The 24,564-nt window shown below is 34.2% G+C and overlaps 1 protein-coding gene and 1 long non-coding RNA gene across 2 annotated transcripts; one reads left to right on the top strand and one right to left on the bottom strand.

The window, feature by feature from the left end:
• The first annotated feature begins 9,317 nt into the window (after window positions 1–9,317).
• On the top strand, window positions 9,318–11,731 carry LOC145576827 (organic cation/carnitine transporter 4-like). Its single transcript, XM_081634533.1, has 2 exons — window positions 9,318–9,723; window positions 10,531–11,731. Exons 1-2 carry the CDS (start codon window positions 9,318–9,320, stop codon window positions 11,724–11,726), a joined length of 1,602 nt encoding a protein of 533 aa, XP_081490659.1. The 3' UTR covers window positions 11,727–11,731.
• A 1,912-nt stretch (window positions 11,732–13,643) lies between these two features.
• On the bottom strand, window positions 13,644–17,640 carry LOC145574899 (uncharacterized). The gene is made up of 2 exons (XR_014098214.1): window positions 17,116–17,640; window positions 13,644–13,853 (listed from the first exon to the last, which is right to left on the bottom strand). It is a non-coding gene; the product is annotated as an uncharacterized LOC145574899 (long non-coding RNA).
• Between the last annotated feature and the right edge of the window lie 6,924 nt (window positions 17,641–24,564).

Raw genomic sequence — 24,564 nt, 5'->3', positions numbered from 1 at the left:
TTATGAATCATTCGAAAACTGTGAGTCATGCTTGTTGGGTAAAATGACCAAGTCACCCTTTTCGGGAACAGGTGAAAGAGCTAGTGATCTTTTGGGACTCATACATACAGATGTGTGTGGACCAATGAGTTCAAAAGCTAGAGGTGGATTTAGTTACTTCATTACTTTCACTGATGATTTAAGTAGATTTGGTTATATTTACTTAATGAAACAGAAGTCGGAAGCCTTTGAAAAGTTCAAGGAATTCTAGAATGAAGTACAAAATCAACTTGGGAAAACGATTAAAGCATTGCGATATGATCGCGGTGGTGAATATCTAACCCAAGAATTTGATGAACATCTGATTAACTGTGGAATACTTTCACAGTTAACTCCTCCAGGGACGCCACAGTTAAATGGTGTGTCCGAAAGGAGGAATAGGACCTTACTAGATATGGTTCGGTCCATGATGAGCCTTACCGATCTTCACATATCGTTCTAGGGATATGCATTGGAAGCAGCTGCCAAAGTACTGAACAGAAGCTCGTCCAAAACGGTGGAAAAGACTCCATATGAGATGTGGAATGTAAGAGCTCCAAACTTGTCTTTTCTTAAGATTTGGGGATGTGAAGCCTATGTAAAACGTTTACAAGGTGATAAACTAGGCCCTAAATAAGACAAATGTCTCTTTGTGGGTTACCCCAAAGAAATAAGAGGGTATTACTTCTACAATCGCGAAAAGTGTTTGTTGCTCGTGATGGTGTTTTTCTAGAAAAGGAATTCCTCTCTAGAAAGCCAAGTGGGAGTAAAGTGGTTCTCAAAGAAATTTGAGACGAGCAACAAATGGATGTGGATAACACCACATCAGAGGCGAGGGTGCATGAGTCGACTAATTCGACAAACCATGTGTCGGAGCAAGCTAATTCGACTAGCGAGACTCCTATCGTCCCACTTAAATCTAATTCTTGCGAAAATCTTCAAAAAGTTGAAGAGAATATTTTTGTTGTTGCACCTACGTATTTGTTGTTGCTCCTACGCTAAGTAGGTCTGCCAGAAAAAAAAAACAAACAGTTTGTTGAGGTTCTGTTAACTGAGGATTTTGAAATCTTCTTATTGGAGAATGAGGAACCCTCAACCTACAAGAAAGCTTTGGCGAGCCCCAACTCAGATAAATGGCTTGAGGCCATGAAATCCAAAATGTAATCGATGTCTGAAAATTCTGTGTGGACCCTAGTAGACTTGCCTGATGGGGTAAAACCTATTGGTTGCAAATGAGTCTACAAGATTAAAACAGACAAGGATGGAAATGTCTACATCCATAAAGCAAGACTGGTTGCAAAAGGATACAGACAAATTCATGGTATTGACTATGATGAAACCTTTTCCCTAGTAGCTATGCTTAAGTCCATTCGGATTCTTCTAGCGATTGCTGCATTTTTCAACTATGAAATCTAGCAGATGGATGTCAAAACCGCCTTCTTGAATGGGTTCTTGACGAAGGAAGTGTATATGATACAACCTGAGGGTTTTAAAGATCCAAAAAATCCTAGAAAAGTATGCAAGCTTCAGAAATCCATCTATGGATTGAATCTATGGATTGAAGCAAGCATCGAGGAGTTGGAATCTTCGTTTTGATGAGGCAATCAAACAGGTTGATTTTCTCAAGAGCGAAGAGGAACCTTGTGTATACAAGAAATCCAGTGGGAGCAGCGTGGTTTTCTTAGTCTTGTATGTAGATAACATACTACTCATGGGAAATGACATATCAATGCTTGAGTCAGTCAAGGAATGGTTGAAGAGTTGTTTCTCCATGTAAGACTTGGGTGACGCCGAGTACATTTTGGGAATCAAAATCCATCGAGATAGATCTCGAAGGATGATTGGACTAAGTCAAGAGACTTATATTGATAAGGTTCTTGACAGGTTCGAGATGAAGGACTCTAAGAGAGGATTTCTCCCCATGTCTCATGGCATTACGCTCAGTAAATCTCAGTGCCCTCAAACGCTAGATGAGATGAGACGTATGGCTAGTATACCTTATGTTTCTGCAGTAGGGTCTATTATGTATGCCATGATTTGTACAAGGCCAGATGTTTCATATGCTCTTAGCATGTGTAGCAGATTTCAGGCAAATCCAGGTGAAGCACACTAGACAGCTGCCAAGAACATCCTTAAGTACTTGAGAAGGACTAAAGGAATGTATCTAGTATATGGCGGCGAAGATGAGTTGGTTGTCAAGGGCTATACGGATACGAGTTTCCAAACAGACAAAGATGACTTCAAATCCCAGTCAGGGTACATTTTCTGTCTGAATGGAGGAGAAGTGAGCTAGAAGAGTTCGAAGCAAAGCATTGTCGTAGACTCTACGACAGAATCAGAGTATTTGGCTGCAGTTAAAGCAGCAAAGGAGGCGGTTTGGATTAAGAAATTCCTCACAGAGATAGACATTGTACCAAGTACTCAGAAAGGAATTGAGTTGTATTGTGACAACAATGGCACCATTGCTCAATCAAAGGAGCCAAGGTCACACTTCAAATCCAAACATGTAGAGAGGAAATATCACCTCATTCGAGAGATCGTTGGCAGAGGAGATGTCAAGATGTGAAAAGTTCATACGGATGAGAATATCGCTGATCCACTTACTAAACCCCTTCCATTTCCTAAGCATGAGACTCATGCTAGTGCAACTGGATTGAGGCTGATGATGTAATTTAAGTTGTATTTGTTTTGAGAAAACTTATTACATAAGTAATACATTCATTTGCATAATTATGTTTAATCAGAAATTTATTATTTCTCTTATTTAATTATGGTTTTAATGTTAAATAAAATGTCCAAAATAATTATGGATTGATGAGCTCATCAGGTTGATGACCTGGTGAATGAAACCCCACAGCTGAACAAAATCCATATATTATTTAAGTTCCTAGCTCGAAATCATTAAAGTGGACATAAATGATTTCAATACAAGGACTATCATGTAAGATTGATTGGATAGCGTAGTTTATAGGCTATAGGGGCATAGTGATGATGCTCAGTCAATCACATGGATATGCATGAATGATGCATGATCGAACTAAAGACCTACTTTGAAGTTCAAGTATAGAGCTTCTGAATATATTAGTGGATTCCTTTGACATGAGTGGAACATGGATTCCATTCAATGATTGATTTAACTGTGGTACATTCAAACGTCTACCCGTAACTGGAGATTATAAAGGGTGTTTCCTGGTTACTTCAAAAGTTGAGTGAGAGCTTTAGTTCCACAAGATTGGATTGAGTATACCTATTTAATAAGAATGTGGGCTTGGCCCCTTGAAGAGGGAGAATTCAGAAAATGCATGGCCGTGCTCAAATGGATTACACTGTAATCATTTGTTTTGTAATTCTAACTCAAATTTCAAGAAAAGATTTGTAGATTAATATGATCTCGACATGTGATGCAATCATATTATCAAATCGACGTACATTGACTTAAGGAATTTGAATATTGCGCACTTGTCTCAGACAAGTGGGAGATTGAAGGAATTATGTCTTCAATAAGTGCAATTACTATATATATTATGGATCACTATTATGGAGATAATAAGTTCATTCTTTTGAGACGTCATTGTCTGTCGCTAGATATGATAAATGATCTTTGGACTAGTCAAATAGTCTAAAGCCCATTAGAATAGATCCTATAAGGTCACACAATAAGGGTATTGGGTTAAACAAGTTAGAGGCCCATTAATGGGCCTCATGAGATTATGACAAACCATAAAGAGTGTTGGGCTAGAGTAGTTTGACTAGGATTAGGAGTTTGAGCTTGACATGAACTCTTATTTAGAGATATGATCTATAAATAAGATCCATGACTTAGATTGAAATAACAATTGACAAGTCAGTTAATTGTAACTCAAGCAACCAAGTCCCAAAACCCTAATTCTCTCTCTCTCACTCACGACTCTCTCTCTCCTCCCCTCATCCGTACGGCCGGCCACCCTTGGTGGCGCGTGTGGTGGTTCGTGGTTAGTTCGTTGTTCTCTATTCTCCGTAGAAGGTCAATTGAAGGGTTCATTTGCAACTAACTAGCATTAGTGGAGGTTTAATCTGTGCTCGTGGACCAAGTAGAGGAATACGTTTGGGGGTCTTTGTCTCCCGTTTGTTCTTGCTTGATTGCTAGTGGATTTACGCTTCAAAGGTATTATTAATTGTTCTTTATGTGTTATGCATTGATCTTGGTGTTTAGATACTTATGAATATGATTCATGCTATTCCGCTTACAGTATCTAAAGTCCTACAACAATTTCATACCTTGTAAAATTTTTCAATTCAAACTTAAGTCAAAGTCTACTTAGCTTAAAACATAGTCAAAAGTCAAACCAAGTCAAATGAGGTAAATAAACCAAAGTCAAAACAAATCAACCTACAAGTTAGATCCATTATAAGTGTTTCAAAATCAAACCAATATTTAAAACCAATCGTCATTTGTACAGATAATCAATAAGAATAATAATAACAATAAAATTCACATAAACGAGTAGTAATAATTAAAAATTACATTTTTTTGCATTAAACAAAAGACAAGATAATAGTAATCATGCATCCACATGAAATATTTATCTTTATTTTACCCCTACTATTCACCTTCGAAATGATTTATTCAAGACAAAGATACGGCTAACAGTCAATACACACATAGTACGAATCAATAAAACTGAGTACATAAACATATAAAGGAAGCACACACTAACATGATACAACCTAGCAATAGCAATAAACATACCAAGTAGCTAAACAGTACAGACCAACACCCAATACCAAAGACTCATAATTAATTCATTTATATACTTTTGGATTACTCATAGAACGAGTTTTCCAACAGAATAATTGCCCTATTAAAGGGGAGGAAAAATCAACAAAAATAATCCAAACTATTGCCTTTCTTCTCATTTTAATCCCAACTACGATTTAAATCAAAATAATCCAAACTATAAAGGTCTCTTCTCAAATTAGTCTCCCTTACCTACCCTACAACCTGTAATATCGATTATGTTTTTTTTTTTAATTTAATTATTTGATTTATTTATTTTCACCCACCTCCAAAACTTGCGACCACCTAGGCACCAACAACCCCATTCTGGATTCCTGGCCATCCACCACTTCATCATCACCCCACCTCCTTCTCCTTCCCTCCACCTGCTGCAAATCTGGCTTTTTTTTTTAATTTTTAAAGCCTAATAATTAAAATTAAAATCAAAATTAACTAAAAAAAAATCCCCCTTTTTCTTTCTTCTTCCTTACTGCTTCTTTCTCTCTCCTATTCCTTCCATGGAAGCAGCTCTTTTACCTCTTCCATTGCTGCAACTCTCTTCACCTCTAACCTCTTAACACCAACTACCTAGGCCACACCACCTTGTCATTACCATCACCACCCACACCACCCCGTCACCACTCACCATCACGAATCACAAACCACCACCACTACTCGTTCATCACAAACTCTCATCTCACCACGAACCCCACTTCCCACGAATCTCACCACCTCCTTGTTCCTCTTCCCTATCCCAAATCGCCTCTTTCCTCTCTCCTCTACATACTGCAGTCAGCCCGGTCGTTGGTGTGGTTGATTGCAAGAGAAATCGTGGTTGTTGGCTGTAGGCGCTAGTTAATCACGCATTACGGTTAAAGTGGCAGAAAGGGCAGTTTCGGTGGATGGGCTTGGCTGGAATGATACTTTTGGTGGCTGGGGGTGGATGTAAAGGTGGTTTTAGTGGATGGACTTAGTTGGGTAGGTTGTGATTAGGGGTGTCAGTTCGGATGATCGGATCGGGTCTGATAAAGTCGAGTCGGCTCGGGTAAATTTTTAAAGTTGAATTATACTAAATTATTATGTCCACACGAATCTAAATCTAAACGGATATTTTTCGGGTCGGTTTCAGATCAAGTCGGGTCGGATGTGCTTTTGACACCTCTAGTTGTGATAGGGTGGTGCCGTGGTGGTGTGAGTTTGGGTTTAAGAACAGGTGGTGTTTTTTTTTTTTTTTAAAAAAAAAATAGTGTTAACTAATCAAACCAATAATATATTGACACGTTACTCATTTACCTGATTAATAGGTTAACAAAAGTCTAAAACTAATTTGAGAAGGATTCCTAATAGTTAGGATATGATTATTCTTATTTAAACCATAGTTGGGATTAAAATAAGAAGGTAGTCAATAGTTTGGATTATTCTTATTAATTTTAAAGGGGACTAGCAACGGAAGCTAACCGAGCTAGTATCAATAAACTGGCCACTCATAAAGTGACAAACGTTTCTGCATGTACTAATGAAGGAAAGTACGTACAACATCTTGTATCTCTAGTAGAAGTCATGGTTAAATCAAATTTAAATATAACACCCTAACAATTTTCAGCCTTTAAAAACCTTATTTTTCCTTTTAATAAACTCGACTTATTCAAAGAATAACTAAGACATTTCTGCCACCATAACGAAAGAATTTTCAAAGACACATAACAGAAGACTTTTCAAAACAAAGTCAAAGTGCAATATATAAAAACAACCCAAAGTCAAACCAAAGTAAAGCAAAGTCAATGCAACAAGTTGGGACCATTGTAAGCCCTTAAAAACCAAATTTAATCGATCGAATGAATGTTTTGAAACCAATAACACAAGTACCAACAATTAAATAAAAATATACATAAACAATAAAGTTCACATACACAAGTGGTAATAGAAACATGATATCTCCGCTCAATCCCCAACAAACCTACTACTCTGAATATAACCTGGCAATTCGTATCCAGGATCCGCGAAAACTCTATCGTCTAGCTAAGCACCTTCATAGACAATGAAGATTAGCTGTCGGGTTATATCCAAAACACCTATAAACAATTTTTTTAGAATTGTTTTCCCAAAAAATTCAGCAACACAATTATAATGAGTATAATAAGGAACATTGTTTTTTTTTTTTAAGACATGAACATTACGGTTTTTTTTTCAAAGGGAACTAACAAACAAGCTAAAAGCAAAAACAAAGTAAATCACGACGGCGAGTAGCACCTGCTAAAGATTGCGCAGAAAAAACCATCACCCCAGGAACCTTCTTGATCTGACGCACTTGAAATGAAGAAACAACTTCTCAAATCTCCTGAACTAGCCAGATAATAGAGATATCCTAATGAGCCTGTCCAGATAGAAGAGGAGGAATGGAACTACAATCAGTAGCTAACAGAACTCGAGTATTATCCTGTTGCCTAACATGGCGAATCCCAAGGTGGCAAGCCTGTAATTTTGATTAAAGAGCAGAAGTGGCAACAGAAGCCTGAGCACCCCCTCCAATACACTGAGAAGAAACAGCATCCATAAAACACCACCCCAAGCTTGACCTACGAGTATTTTGATCCCAAGCACCGTCAAAAGACAAACAAATATCATAAATCGATCCTGCGTCCCCTTGAAGACAATGAACCACTATGGGACAAGGGAAACCCGGAGGAGCAACTGGCCGCATAGAAGCAAGCAACAAACGAGCATTCTTACTTCGCTCAACCCAAACCTCGGCAATGGCAAAGATAGAATGCAAAGAGTAAACCTTCGATCCAAAGCGAAAATGATTCCAAGTTAACCAAATAGCCCAACATAAGCCAAATATAAAATCTAACCTCGGCCAGTCCGATCCTTAGAAGTAGAAAATCATGAAATAAGATCCGAAAACCAAACATCCAACGATACCGTAAAAGAGGTATCTACCACAAGGCCCCTAGAATTAGAGGACCATAAAAGCTTCGTGAACCGACTATCCCGGAATAAATGCACTACAGTTTCCATAGACTGTTGGCAAAAGATGCAGCCCTGATTAACTGGGATCCCTTTTAAACCCAGAGAAGCAGTTGTATGCAAAGCATTATGCATAAGCTTCCAGGCAAAAATTTTCCACTTTGGCAAAATTGGAAGGCCCCAAAGGCGCTTCCACCAAGCCGAGGAAGGAAACATAGGGGAGGAAGCAAAATTCAACAAATTAGAAACCAACAAACAATAGGCAGACTTAGTGGAGAAGGAGCCATCCCTAGTGAATTTCCAGTAAACAAAGTCATCCATCTATTGCTTGGGCCTTTCTAAATCCAAAATGGTTTGGGCAATAGAATCAGGAAATAAGGCCCAAACTAAGGAAGAATTCAAAGAAACATAATTGGCATCTAACAACTCAGAAACAAAAGTTGGCATATGTGGAACTGAAGCTGAATCTTTAAACACAACCTCAACACCAGGTAGCCAGACATCTTTGAAAGTCGGATGAACATTATGGTTAGTTGTCAACGATTTAACATTATTGGATTATAATAGTGTATTTCAACAAACAGCCTCAAAACCGAACAATATTGAAAATGTGTCAAATTTCAATATGTTAAGAGAATTGTATTACCAAAAACTTTCCCCAAAAATATTTACCTAGCTAAAACATCTATAATCAATGTAAGCTATACAGTATACACTACAGTCATTTCGTGGTTTGGCAGTGGGGGGGGGGGTGATTTCGGTGGTGGGGGAGGGGGGGGGATGGTTTCGATAGTGGGGGTGGGTTGGCCGAGTGGTTTCGGGTGTTGGGGGGGCAGTCGGCCATCTTCGAGGGTTAAGGGGGGGCGGCCAGCGGTTTCTAGTGGGGTTGGGGGTCAGGGCTAGGGTTTAACAGTGGGGTAAGGGTATTTTTTTTAAAAAAAAATTTGGATCAATCATAGGTTAACACGTATCATGATTTTTTGATATAATACGTCGCTGATCAATTGGAATTGTTGGAGGAAAACGGCATATTAAAGTTCGAATTTTTAAGTAATAATTGAAAGTTAGGATTGTTAAAAATAAATCGCCTAAAATTGGAATTATTAAAGTAAAATTTTCCTATTATATACAAAGTACAGCCTTTGTCATTAGAATTATTACTATTATAATACTGCGTGTTGTATTATTATATACATATGGAGTAATATTTTACAGTGTTTTTTTTTTTTTTGAATTAATTTACTAAGTCAATATATTCATATATTGAAAATCAAACCTTTTTATGTCACTTAAATTTTTCATGTCATTCTAATTCTTAGGAGTATATAATTCCATTATTATAATTCTCGTGCAGCACAAGTGTAGATTAATTTTGCCATCTCAAGTAGGTTGTCAAACATTAGGAATAAAAGTCTGCATTCGGCCCATCAGTTTTCACGTGTAAGTGTCCTAGTATACTATAATCACAAATTATTATATATTGGAACATTGCAACTTAGTAGAACGTTATAAGTTATGATTTGAAGATAAATTCAACATTAATATTTTTAGTAATTAGCATAAATTCTCTAAAATAATGCCTACTCAAAACCTCACGGACCTTCGGGATCTTAGACAGCCGTTGATTGTCCCGGCTAATGGCAAATCTAATGGTCCAGAGAAGTTAACCATCGATGACATGCTCTTAAAATATTGCGGCGAGTTTGGTAGGTGGCAACTAAGACATTTTGTGTTAACAAGCTTAGCTTGGGCCTTAGAGGCCTTTCATACTATGGTTATGATCTTTGCTGACCGTGAGCCGCGGTGGTTGTGTACTGGACCCGGTTGTCAAGCACAAGCCCAGCTTTGTGAGCTGCCACCGGGCTCGTGGGATTGGGTTGGTGGGCGTCGCAGCTCTACCGTGGCTGAGTGGGGGTTGGTGTGTGGTGAGAAGTATAAGGTTGGATTGGTGCAAGCTTTGTTCTTCTTTGGTTGCATGACAGGTACACAATATATTCTTTCATATATATCTTTGAGTTCGTTTATTTGATTAATCTTTTTTTATCTTTTCGTTTCCAAATAAAAGTCTCATTTATCTTTTGTTCAAATTTTTAGGTAGGTACGTGAATGAAAAAAACAAAATAAAATTGAGATTTGATTGATTAACATGCGTAATAAAAGGTTAAATTACCATTAATTTATTGAGTGTAAATCTTCTACTAGTATAATTGATATTTTTATTATATGGATGAAAAAATATTTTATTTTATGTTATTTTATTTGTAGTAAATATAATATTTAGTTTTCCAATATACTTTATTTAAATAATAGAAATATTTAAGTGTTGCACGTTAAAAAAAAATAAAAAGAAATATGCACTCAAATTTCCAAAATCTAACTAGATTGTTTTGTACAAGTTAAAAATACAAAAATTTACTTTAATTAATTTTCTGATGTATTTTATATCTCTCGCATACATGTTATAATAGTAACAATTTTATTTAGTCTACACCAATAACTTTGTTTAAATAAAATAAGTTTGAACAAAATAAGTCGAATTATTAATGTTCGGCTTTGAGTGCTTTGATAATGGTTCTAGTTGGGCCCCGATGGAGGGAAATAAAAGCACATTTATTTTGTGGAGTGCTGACTTCCGTAAAATGGGCCGGCCTTTACAAATTTGGGCCTTTACAAATTTAGTAACTACTTCTCCAAGATTTATTTTATAACTACTAATGTACTTATGAAATAACAATAGCAAGCAACTAAGCATACACTTTCATTCTAATGACAACTTTAATCAATTTCAGGAGCAGGAATATTTGGCCATCTCTCAGATTCATCTCTAGGAAGAAAAGGCTCATTAACCATTATATGTCTATTAAATGGAATCCTCGGTTGCTTGACCGCCTTCTCTCCAAGTTACGCCGTCTACACCCTCCTCCGCTTCCTAAGTGGCCTAGGCACGGGTGGTGTAGGCATGTGTGCCTTTGTCCTCGCCACTGAACCCATTGGACCAACTAAACGCGGTGTTGCTGGTATGTCCACCTTCTATTTCTTCTCCGCAGGCATTGCACTTCTCTCAGGAATCGCCTATGTTTTCCAATCTTGGAGATCTCTCTACATTGCATCGTCGATACCTTCAATAGTCTTCATAGCAATCGTTGTTCCTTTCCTCTCGGAATCACCTAGGTGGTACCTTGTACGTGGTAAGACAAAGGATGCAATGAATGTCATGCGACATATGGCATTGTCTAATGGCAGGACAATACCACAAAACGTCGAGCTTATCCTAGACGATGATGCTAATAACAATAGCAACAACGTCGTAACACTAAAAGACTACGACACATTACTTGATGAAGAAGCAAAAGAGGTAATAACAAAGGGCTCTTTACTAGACGTCCTTAAGTTACCAATCACAAGAGTACGCCTTTTATTAGCTATTATGATCAATTTTTGTTGTGCAATTGTATATTATGGACTTAGTCTAAATGTTGTCAATCTAGACACCAACCTCTACATCAACGTACTACTAAACGCAATTTTTGAACTACCTTCTTACACAATAACCGCGATAATGGCTGATAAGTTCGGAAGGAAGCCAGTAACAATAGGTACAATGTGGTTTAGTGGGGTGTTTTGTTTGTTAGGGAGCATAATAAAGAGCTACGGAATATGGAAGAATTTACGAATGTTATGTGGAATATTGGGAATTTTCGGTATGGCCGGAACTTATAATCTAATGTTCGTTTATACGATGGAGATGTTCCCTACGGTGGTTAGGAATACGGCCTTAGGATGTACCACACAAGCGTCTCAAACCGGAGCGATTTTAGCACCACTTGTGGTGATGATGGGAAGTACATTGCCCTTTGCCGTGTTCTCTGTATGTGGAATTGTTGGTGGTTTACTTGTGTTTTATTTGCCTGAAACTTTGAATCGGCCTTTGTATGATACAATGGCTGGTTTGGAGGAAGGTGAAGCTATTTTGAGCTATACATAAAAGAGTTTTAGTCCTTTGTTCCCTCCTCTTTAGTTCAATGTCACCTTTTTAATTTGGGTAATGGTAGATTTATATACTTTATCAATACACTATAACGGTACAATCTTTAACGTTGTATGTAGAAGTATATAATTCAACTCCTATATTGATATTAATTTAGGAATGTATAATAAAATTACATATTAATTAGTGTTTTAACCTTTATTTTATCTTTGAATTATGTCTTTTATCTTCTTATATGCAGTCTTGAGTATCGTATATATCATTTTCCTTATAATTTTTGTGGGACTGATTTGGTGATTTGCCTAAGAGGAGTAGAAATGTAGAATGGAATCCTTAATATATTTTTGTTGACAATGTCAATCATAGCGTTTCAATTTTCAAAATTGCAAGTTGCAATTTGATTAATTTGTATATGTACTCAATTCTAGTTCATACTTGATAATTGTAGATTGCTTCATTCTTGTAATAAATTGATTGACAGAGTACGAGTAGTTCATTGCTTGTTTATTGGATTTTGTTTATGTGCCATTGATTTTCCTTTCATTTTCAAGGTAAATTGAAGGATGAATATTTAAACTCATTAAACGCAATTACGGAGTACTTTATAGAAGTTATCATTCAAATGAAGTTTAATTTGGTGATAAGCCAATATTTTGGGTTTTCTAAAAAAAAGTCAATATTTTGGTCTTAATTGGATCAATTCTCAATTAATTAATATGATTTACTCAAATTTGAGTTATTTTTGGCTTATGCAGTCATTACGTATTTACGTTTATATAACTATGTGTTGTATGCTCCTTCAAAAAAAAAAAAAATGTGTTGTATGACTAGTATCCAAAATTGTCTTCAAAGAGGGAAAAAAAAAAAAAAAAAAACAAAAAACAAAAAAAAAAAAAACACTAGTATCCAAAATTCTTTACAAATTTGATCAAGAATCATGCAATTTGTAAATTTCTAGCCCCATTATTATAATTAAAAGCAACCATCATAATTCCATTAAAGTTGTAGTTTGGGGATTTATAACAAAATAATTATGGGAAAGATGGAATTATGACTACAATCTCCACAAAAGAAATTTATAACTTCACTGTTTACATGGCCCTCCTAAAGATTGGGTTCCAATTATTCACAAGGAGCAAAATCATCACTCTTTTTCTATCGTTTTCAAGCTACTCTTCTATGTTCCAACTATGTCCTTTATATAAAAAAAAAAAGTCTATCACAAGTTTTTTTACCCTAAATCACTCATTAATAAAGTATCACACAAAGAATGGGGAGGCCATATTTTAGTTGAGATTTGTTAGGGTGCAAATTGCCACACCAATCACCCTCAAGTTAGGTTTGAATTTGGGACTAACTTCTTTGGTTTGAATTAGAAAATTTTGTTGATTTACTATTACTATTATTATTTATTGGTGATGAATAATTTAGAGCAATTTCATTTGGAATACAATCATCATTGAAGTAAATTAGTTTTTAGTATACGAAAATAGCTTCTTTTTTTCTAGCTTGTTTGTTCAATTATTTAAATTCAATTACTACAAGTTTACTTGTATTTAGCTGTTATTGGTGAGGTGATAGCAAAAGATTAATTAAGAAAATCGATTCATTTTCAATTTCGTTTTTCATTCCTAAGATATATATAGTCAACTTCCTAAGCAGCAAAATTGCAACATTACTAGACATTTTGAATCTTGGACAAATTATCTTTTTTTTTTTTTTTTACAATAACTTTGTTGGTGTTAATATTACTCTTTTTTCCTTCTACAATATTATACTCGTCTTTACATTTTAAATTTGACAAATGACCAAATTTGTTTGTCCATTTGTGAAAATGAGTAAATTAGGCAACCGATTGTACCTTATAAGATATAACCGGTTGTATGACATATACAGAGTATATAATTTTCAATATAGCGTGGGATAATTAACTTTCCTCAAATAAGCAAAGAAAACTGCTTGACATATTCACAAATGGAAGGAGAACAGTAGCTTCTATTCATCCACCAAATTCACTTAATTACAGATCTCACAAGGTGATTAAAATACAAAGCGGAAGATTACGATCAAAACATGAAAGGAGCTGCAGAGAAAGCTGGGAACACCATCGGAAGAGGTTCTCGGCTGTTAAATATGCAATAAAATGAAATATGTTAGATGAAAATAATATGCACAATGCCAAAATACAAAGTACGGAGTACTATTTAAATCACGTAAATCTATCCATAAAACATCACTAATTAACATTAGCTTGTACTCGCGTTGTTCCTAATGATAGTGAGTAGACAACATTATTATAGTGTAAGTTATTTCAAATTAATATTAGACTCGTTACTTTCAATGGAATTACGTAGCATAATGTATCATATAGTCATATTACATCAAGTGATACCTTTCATCATCGTTTTGAAATAAGAAAACATTAGTATGGGACAAAGTATATAAAATTAGTGCTCGTTATTAGCAGATTAATTAGTAGCATTACTTAATTTTAACCTTCATATATCTGTCTTTATCATTCTAGACATTTTCTTATACATAACAAAGTTAAGGCTGCTAATAATTTATTGGTGCAATTATTTGATTAGATAAGGATAAGAAAAATTACTAAATTCAATTGTTTTGCTACTAAATTCAATTCTTTTGCTAACCTACCTTGTTTGACTAATTAGACATCCCAACTTTCACTTTGTATAGTAGTAAAGCATACATGTCAATGTTTTCAAGGTGTTGCAGTTTTGAGAAAAGACGAACCAAATATTTTCGTTTATCCATTTAACTTAAAAAATATCTACAAGTATGATATAAACTTTAATGGACAACTTGATGGACCTTTCAACAATCTTTATCACTTGTATGTTAAAAAAAATCATCAATCCCATGATGCATGATTTAATCTTTATTATTTATATTTGATGCTGAATCTTGTGTAAATGTTATGTATGAAGTATATGAACTGGCCACAAGAAAAAGTCTACTAAATTAAATTACACATTTTAATCAATAATTAACTCCTTTATGCACATCAAAGACGGATTATGCTTGCAAATATGTCAACATCAAAAGTTTGGTTACGTGAAAAGGAGATTAGAATTACATGAGAAGAAACAAGTCAACAAATCAAAGCGAGGTATTTTTTTATGTCAACAAAATATATTGAATTATTGTTGAATCATATGCAATAGGTGTATATTTATGATTTTAACATGATGACTCAATGCCTTTGATTTATCCTTTATTATATTTCCATCCAATTATTTGGATCATACTCCGTATTAATTAGTGAGTATGAATGATTTTATTCTTGGAGAATTTAAATCATTATTTTGACTAGTTCAAATCACAAAATGACAACAATAATCTATAAATTCTAGTCTAGAGCAAAAGTTTGAAATCAAGAGTAGATTATAGTTTCAAGGGCTTTAATCACACCATAAATCCGTAATATAAGTATTTAAATAATTTTTTATTTTTTTTTAAAAAAGCTACTTATGAAAAGATTTGTTGAAAACATTACATACAACATATGGAGTATTGGTTGAGTAAAAGGGTGAAGGTTTACCAATTGGTTGTTTGTGTAGTGGTGATTGGGACTACACTTGGTAAGGAGGACTTGTGTTCGATCCCCCGCAACAATAATTAAGAGAGGACCGGAACCTAACTACCCAGAACTGATCCTCAAATCCGAATTGGTTCAAAGGATAAATCGGGTGGAACACAAAAAAAAAAAGGTGAAGGTCTAAACCTTAATCACACTGTTCCTTATTTTTATCAACGACCTAATTGTGTATCAAATCATAAATATTATGACATGTCAATGTAATCTGATCCACATATGAATGACAAACTAACTAGAATTTGCATATCCAAACAGCTAATTGAATCCAACTGTCAATACCATATCCAATACAAGGAGATCTACACAAATTTCCATTATTAGTATTAAAAACAAACAAGTATTTGGAATTACCACCCCAAGGTCAAACCTTCTCCACTTCCAAAATGTATCCACCAAAAAGCTAACAAAGGCGCACTATATAAAAGTTGATAGATTCTATTTTCAGGACTATTTTCTTCCACATTTTAATCGTGCTAAAATAAACCTAGTAAGAATACTAGTTTTTGGACATATAAGTGATGTAGCACAAAATTCGAGCTATCTCATTTTGATTCACAATAAAAGAAGATTAAGAATTTAAGAGATTTTTAGTCTTTGATACATGGTTATAGCTTGTGATTTAATAATAGAAATTAATACAATATGTATTATATAAGAAAAGTCTCATACTAATATATATGATAATGCATAAAGCAAGTTTGTGTATAGCAAGTAATCTTTGTGGTTTTCTACAAAATCATATACGGAGTACATATATCCATTATCATTACTCACACTTACGGAGTATTTTTTATTTGCACGAACCAAACATTTTGTAAGAGTACTTCTTAATTTTTTGAAAGAATTTTTTATTCTTCTTAAAAACCTTGAAATAACATAAACATTACAAATAATTTAATTGATTAGTACATCATTGTTTTCATATTTATGTTGCCTTGTGATAAGTGGTTTTCCCATCTTCTCTCACTATAGTAGTTTTCTTAACTTATAGTTCTTGTATTATTAGAAGTTATCGTTTCTTCCAACTTGGCGATAGATGGAGAAATAATTCAATTATGATGTGAGAGGTTCTTAATTTCAACAACAATACGACAAAATGATTAGGTAGTAAGTTTTTACGACAAATATATGTATACATACAAAATTAGGTACTAAATTGAGTAGCTACATACGTTTTTTAAAAAAAAATTAAAAAAATAAAAATAGTTAACACTCACAATCTTTGTTAACCAAAGAACTTCCGCAATTTATGTTGATCATGGATTTATGTATGTGTTCAACACTTTGTGTGTTACCAATATAGGTCACATGTTATATGTAATCCAATTTTTAACTACAATTTGTTGAACTTAGAACTCGTTCTAACCCTTATGACACAAAAATGATGCAACAATTTGAGAACAGAAGACAATTTATTAACTTATAACATGTATATATTTTGTCCGTTAGCATTGACCATATTTGCTAATTCCTGAGATCAGATAAAAGTTCAATTCAAATCAAGTGATTTTCAACGAAATTTAAAAAATTTAATTTAAAATAAAATGAGAACGACCAGTAAAAAAATAGGTTTAAAAAACTCATTCATTTTACTCCAACTAAAGACATACAAATGTAAATGTTGATTACAGTTATTATTTATTTTATTTTTTAAATTTTGACGATGAAAACAAATTTTTTTTGTAAAAAAAAAAATAAAAAATTATAACAATATTACTAATAAAATTATTATTTTTTTTTTTAAAGGAAGGGGTTAATGATCCATACCCAAAATTATCATAGGAGCGGGAACGAGCATTGACCTCGACCGAGGACGAACCACACCGTTTGGCATTCCTCGGAGACGCCGGTTTCCGGTTAACCGGCTTCTGCAAAGTCACCGAGACGGCGTTATCCTCCGATATAGCAAAAAGCGATGGCTTCCAATCGGCCGAGGAGCCCCTAGTGGGGGCTCGTTTACGACGTCGGTTAACAAGGGAGCGTGTCTCCTCCGTCCTCGGGGTCGGAGGAGACGTAGGATCCTCTTCATCATTTGAAGAAGAAGAAGGGTTTATCATGGTGCAACAAGTTACACATTCAAAGAGAAACCTCATCTTCTTTTTTAGTCTTTTTGTGTTTGTTTAGTTGAAGAGGAGGAAAAAAAATGAAGGGGTGGATGAAGTTATATATTGTGAATGTTTAGAGAGGTTTCATTAAATGTTGGTAAATCTTGGTGATCACCTTGATTATGAAATTATGATTGTATGAAAGATTGTGAATTTTTGAGGATTTTTGATTTGCTTTAATAATAGATCAGATTTTTTAAGTGGATATTAATTTTCTTTTCTTTTATTTTTTACAAATAAATGAAATGTAAAGTGTGTGTTGCAGGATTGGTTCGAATTTGCTATCAAGAAAATGACGTGTTATAATATTTAATGATATAGGGCCTGCTTAGAAATATTTTTTTAAAACTAATTTTCTTGATGGAGCAAACTTAATTATTGGGACAAATAATAAAACAAATTTGAAAATTAGGGTTCGTTTAGCATCACTGGGGTTTTCTGTTTTTTGGTTTTTTGTTTTTCAAAATCATTTGATATATGTCTTATAATGAATAAAAAATTAGTCAAACTTATTAAGATAATGATATTTTGGAAAACTGGCAACAAAAAAGTGGAAACACCTTTTTCTTGTTTCCTGTTTTTAGTTTTTTGTTTTCAAAAAACTGAAAACTGAAAACAAAAAACGATGCCAAACAAGCCCTTAAGATTATGATAAATGGTTTACATTAGATACAAAGTTACCTTAAAATAACCAAAAGTTATCGTGATATTTTGTTTAATTAAATTAAAAGTGTCATATTTTTATAAAATAATGTACCATAGTTCTCATGATAAGAATTGTACGTTTTATCCGTTTTTTTATTTAATTAGTTATAACGTTTTAATTCTCACTCTTGTCAGACCATTGCATAGTTCCAACCCTTTGTATTTCTAAAATTATATATAAGTAAAAAGTATAAAAAAATTTACACAAAATTTCATATGTGGCTGGCCGCACCGTACGGTCAGCCACAATATAATTTTTTTTTTTTTAAAATTCTTCTTCTCTCTTCTCTATCTCCTCTTTCTCTCTCCTCTTTTAATTTCTTCTTTTCTAGTTAGCCACCCATGTCACCCCCTTCACCAAGTTATCTCCTCTTTCTCTCTCCTCATTTCTCCAAAAAAGGGCAGCATACTTGCAAACAAACCACCTGCAATTACAAAGAAAGAACGCATGTCCTCCACCAACCCGTCGTCGTACTCCGTGAGCTCCTCGTACTCTGTCGTTGGAAAATAACTTAAAGGTTTTTAAGACCAAATTTGGTCATAAAAACTCTAGATCTAGAGTTTTCATGGTCGAATTTGGCCTTTTTAGCCATATTTGAAGTGAAATTCAAAGTCATTGTTAATTTTAAAGGTATTTGTTCGATTTAATTTTATTTTTTTTAACGATTGGTTGTGGGTTCGGTTGGATCTATGTTTGTTTGTGGGTTTGGTGTATGGTGGTGGTGGTGGCATGGCGTATTGGGGGTGGGGCTAGTGGCGTTTTTGGGGTGGTGGTGGGTCAAGGGTTACTAGGTCGGGGGTTACTTAAGAGGTTACTAGATGAGTAGGTCGGGGGTTACTTAAGGGGTTACTAGATAGGTTATTTAAGTAGGGTTACTTAAGTGGGGTTACTTGAAGGGTTACTAGGGGTTACTTGGGAGGTAATTTAAGTGAGGTTACTTGAGGGGTTACTGGAGGGGTCACTTAAGTGGGGTTGCTTAAGGGATTACTAAGTCGAAGGCCGAAGGGGTTACTAGAGGGGTTACTAAGTCGGAGGGGTTACTTAAGGGGTTACTAGATGGGTTACTTGGTCCGGTCAGGGGTTACTTGGTCCGATCAAGGGTTACTAAGTCCGGTCAGGGGTTACTTGGTTGGAGGGGTTACTAGGTTGGTGGGGTTACTTTGTCATTTGCTGATTTGGCACCCTGCCGCATGGTGCGGCAGAAACGCAATAAAGAATTTAAAAGAAAAAAAAATTGATATTATGAAAATACTTCGTATAAAGTGAGATGAATCTAACAAAATGTCACATGATTATATTTTAAGTAACATGTAATTTTACAAAGGTGGCCAATAGAATAATAATGTGAATAGTTTTAATTTCTATATGAAACTAAGAATGTTTATATAATAAAGGTGATCGTATAATACTCTTTATCATTATTATCCCTTATATATGACCTCTTAGGCTCTTAATTTACAATCTAAAAAAGCATAATGTAACATGGCTAACCTAATTTAATCAAGCTTTAGCCACCCCATATTTGGTTAAAAGTTAGATTAGTTACTTATTTATTTGTTTGTTTTTGCTAAGCCTTTTGACTTGGTTGCTTGCTTAGCGTTGATTCAAGTCAATTTAGTTATTTTAAATCAATTAGTCTCTTAGGATTCAATCGACCCTTAGCTTACTTACCCAACTACATAGTAGTAATTGTTAAGTATCAATCTTTAGTATACCCGGTATAATCAATGCTAAAGTGTTTGTAATATTGGTAAATTTTAAATTCATCATTAAACTTCATTAAGGATTTATCTTACAATTTGAGTATATTACTTGTATGACTAAGTCAAAACATAATCAAAGATAAAATGAAATAGTACGGAGGTAATAGAGTAACTTGGAGGATATGGCAATGCTTTGGAAGAAAGCTGTTTTACTTGGAATTAGTTGTTACTTGTTAGGTGTTGTAGAAATGCGGACAGGATGGAATCATGGAATCTCTGACCTGTTGACAATAATAATTGTGTTATTGGTTGTATGAAGTTAACAACTTCATGCTGTTGTTAGTGCTGTCAAATTTCAAACCGAAACCATTTAACTGTCCGAAACAAACCGACCCAAATGAGAACCGAATCGATTAAAAATCGTTTTTTTAAATCGAAAACCGACCCGAACTGTATGTGAATGAACCCGAAACCGAACCGATCCGAATAACATTACACCGTATAAGAACCGAACCCGTTAATGAACCGAACCAGTTTTAAACCGAATTGAAATCAAACCGAACCGAAAAAGAACCGAACTGTTTCTAACCCGAAACCGTTTGAATCGGGATAAAAACCGTTTACACCGAACCGTTAACAACCCGCGACCCGTTTGCACCGAACTGTATATAAACCGAACCGCTTATAAACCGAACCGCTTGCAAACCGAATCGTTTATGAACCGGACCGCTTATAAACGAATCGGCTACAAACTGCTTACTATAAAGAGAATATTAAAATCAAGTTAAAAGGTGTTTTAAATGAAATTTAATTATCATAGTACAAAAATTCTTCCTGCCAAATTAATATTTATTGAAAATTTATTATCATAGTATAAAATATCTTCCTGCCAAATTATTATCATAGTATAAAATATCTTCCTGCCACTAAAAATCCTCCTGCCATAAAATAAACCAAAAAAGAAGCGAACCAGTTATAAACTGAACCGAAAAAGAACCGAACCAATTATAAACTGAACCGAAAAAGAACCGAACTAGTTATAAACTGAACCAAAAAAGAACCGAACTGTTTCTAACCCGAAACCGTTTCCAACTCGAAACTGTTTGAACCGGGATAAAAACTGTTTACACCGAACCGTTAACAAACGGCAACCCGTCTGCACCGAACCGTTTACTACCCGGACTGTTTACAACCCGAACCGAATTAAAACCGCTCAAGAATAAACCGAAACCGAATTGAACCGATAACTATTTAAACTGAACTGGAACCAACCCGCGAGACACTTAAACCGATTTCAAACCGACCCGATTTAATACCGAACCGATTTCAAACCGAACCAAAACAGAACTGTCAAACCGTTTTGACAGTGCTAGCTGTTGTTGTTATATTACTTCCTCTGTTTTTCTTTTATTGCACCATATGCACTTTTACACTATTCACTTAATCTTCTTTGACCATCTTTTGTGATTTATCCATTAGGAAAAATATAGTCATGTGGGATCTAGCTACATTCGTCTCGAAATCTACTTTTCAAATATCAATTTTCTATAATTTTTACAAAAGTATAATTAAAGATATTAGTAGCCAAAGTAATGCATTAGCAAGCGTAAAACCTCTTATGGTGCAATAAAAAAAGAACGGAGGAAGTATTAAGTTCGTATTTATCTAATAGCGTTACATACTTACATACTTCTTCGTTACAAATTAGGTGACACCTTTTATTTAGACATGTTTTACAACGTCGCACGCTTTTAAATGCAAATTTTTAATTATGTATTAGCAAAAATTATAAACATTTGATGTGATATTTTAAAAATAGATGCTAAGACGAATTGAATCTAATAAGAACTCAGCTCATATATATATATATATATATATATATATATATATATATATATATATATATATATATATATATATATATATATATATATATATATAGCGCTTAATCACAAACTCAAAATGTATCGACTTAAAAGAAACGGAAGAAGTACAAAATAATTTTATCTCATGTAAGTGATCGTTTTATTATACTTCGTAATATAGTATTCGGCTATATTCTAAAGAACACATATAAAAATTATATTTAAATCTTCAAATGGTATACTCTTTAATATATTTAGGATGAAAGACAATATTATGTATTAATTGGTAAGAGACGAAAAATATGTTGAGACTAATCCAGCGGCATATTAAACAAAAATATTTGATTTTATATAATTGTTAAAAAATGATGTCAAAGTTGATTCACCACGTTAATATGACTTAAGGAGTATACGTGAACACAGAGAGTAAGGCCTTAGGATGTGACTTGATTCGTCACGTCGATTTACAAATTGCTAACTCATATAACAAATACTTATTGTTAGAAATATATAATTGAAACCAACATTAAATAGGCGTTGTTAAGTAGATTTATCAGTCACCTAGTAAATAGTTGTAATGCCTTTATAACAAGGGAACAATAACGAATTTTCTTTTGATTTGTTTTTTGGTTGATTGTTGCATTTAACCTTCAAAATTAATAAAAGTAAATGACATTTAATTTATAACATGAACGTGAAATGCTACATGTGAATAGTTCTTTAGTTCCATTTAAGATATTATTTGTGGACAACAAGAATACCATATTCATTAGGTTAAAAATTGGACAAGAAAATGCCGTGTTAAATAGGGAAATAAATGGGTGTAATTACTCTGCAGAACAATAGTATCCAGGTTTTATGTCAACTTAAATTAGCTTGATTCCTATTGTGTTTGTTCTTTTGAAAGTGACTTGAGTGAATTTCTACTAATTAACGAATTAAATTCTTTGTTTTCATGTCCCTCCAGGTGTGGATGATCGATGGAGCATTCACAAACATGTGCGAGCTCAGACATCGCACACATTGCATACTCCTAGATGCTATCGGGTTCACCTACGACTTTTATAGTTCTATGTATGTGCGATTAAATTTATGTGCAACACGTTGTGTCAATTCTTGTCGTTTAGGTTTCCACTTTTCTAGCCTTCTCTTTCTCATATAGTAATTGTATGTAGATAAGTTCACTTCAAGGATTATAAGCTCATGTAGGTTGCGTTTGATTCAACTTGTATTAACATATAAGTTCATAGTATATTTGATAAAATTGAGTTCAGGTGAATAAAAATAAGTTTAGAGTTTAATTCATGTATTAAGTACAAACAAAAATAACTTAAATTAAACGAAGTATAAAGCTAAAGATTATCTAATACTTGTATAAGCTTTGGTATAATTATTATATGCTCGTATTATCTTAAAAGAAATCTTGTTAATTATACAACAATGTGTCTTCGACCTATCTTCTCACTAGATAATAAAGACTTAAGAGTAGATGTTTTTATATTCTAAAAATCATACACATGCCCAATTTGGTTAATACTAAAAATAATACTCCGTCCGTCCCCTTTTGATAGTCGCTTATGCCATTTTTGGTGATCCAAAATGTTAGTCACATTTGTTTTTTTCAAGTACCATTAATATTATTTTTTTACCAAAATTCTCTCCCATTTGCAAAAATATTTGTGCAAATTTAACTTTTTCAAGTAAATTTTGCTTTCTCATGTACTTTAATTACTTTCTCTCTCTACTTTTTTGCATACCCAATGTAAATTTACTTTTTCAATGTATCTTTGCTACTTCTTATTTATGTTTATTAATTCCCGTGATTTTCTACCAAAAGTGACTATGAAAAGGGGATGGAGGGAGTACATGAAGTAACATATTCGTCTACATTTTACATAGTGCATGTTTATTTGTCTTACAAGAATGGAGGGCCAACACAAAGATAGGAGCAACGTGGTACACACTCACCTAAGCCCAACTGTCACTTTAACCTCTCATTCATTTTTTGATAGTTTAGCGTTACATAATTGCCTTCCCGACAAGGCAGCAACAGAAAATAATTAGCTATATAAGCAAGTACCTAAAACTGTTAGATATTTTGGAGGACTAGTCGACAGGACTAATCGACATGGAATACTACCTCCATTTTATATTATGTGTATTGTGTAACAAACGCATTGATACAAACTTCTATATAAAATATGTTTGTGAGTGTTAGATATATATAGAGAGAAATAACAACTTAAATTAAACAGTAAATAGATGTTGCATATAATGTGTAGCTTACTAGCATCCAATCTTTGTAAATATTACATGTTTCTGGAAAACAGAGTTGCTCCTGGGAGTCTTAGAGTATTCCTCGGGGTTACGGTAATAATGTCAAGATGTCTTAAGGCAAAAGTCCTAATAGTGTCCGAATTTCCCTTCTCTATGCCTTGCTGTCCGAGAGCTAGGCCTGCAAAAGAGAGAGAAGGTTAACTGCCCCGGGGGTGTGACCCGGGAAAGCCCCTCCGATGCTTAAGTCAGCGATCGTACTTTAGAGAGAGAAAGTAGAGAGAGAATTAGAGAATTAGGAAAAAGTTCTCATTGCTAATGATTGGAGAGCTATTTATAGATGTACTTTCAGGTGGCAGAAGTTGTACTTAGTTGGATTGATTAGGGGTAAATCCGTACTTGGTGCTGACTAATGATGGGCTGGATAATGGAGGGGTATTTTCGTAATTCCAGGTCAATGGGCTTAGGACAATGGACTTAGCCCAAACATTTAGCCCCACGCGTGATGTAGGAACGAGATCACATGAAGTTCGGATATCATGCGGAATAAAAATAAGAGAGAA

The sequence above is a fragment of the Chenopodium album genome, chromosome 13 (assembly GCF_948465745.1).
Source record: "Chenopodium album chromosome 13, dcCheAlbu1.1, whole genome shotgun sequence".
NCBI classification, from domain to species: Eukaryota; Viridiplantae; Streptophyta; class Magnoliopsida; order Caryophyllales; family Amaranthaceae; genus Chenopodium; species Chenopodium album.
Note: the sequence above shows the minus strand (reverse complement) of the source record. Positions and strands in the feature narration are given on the sequence as shown.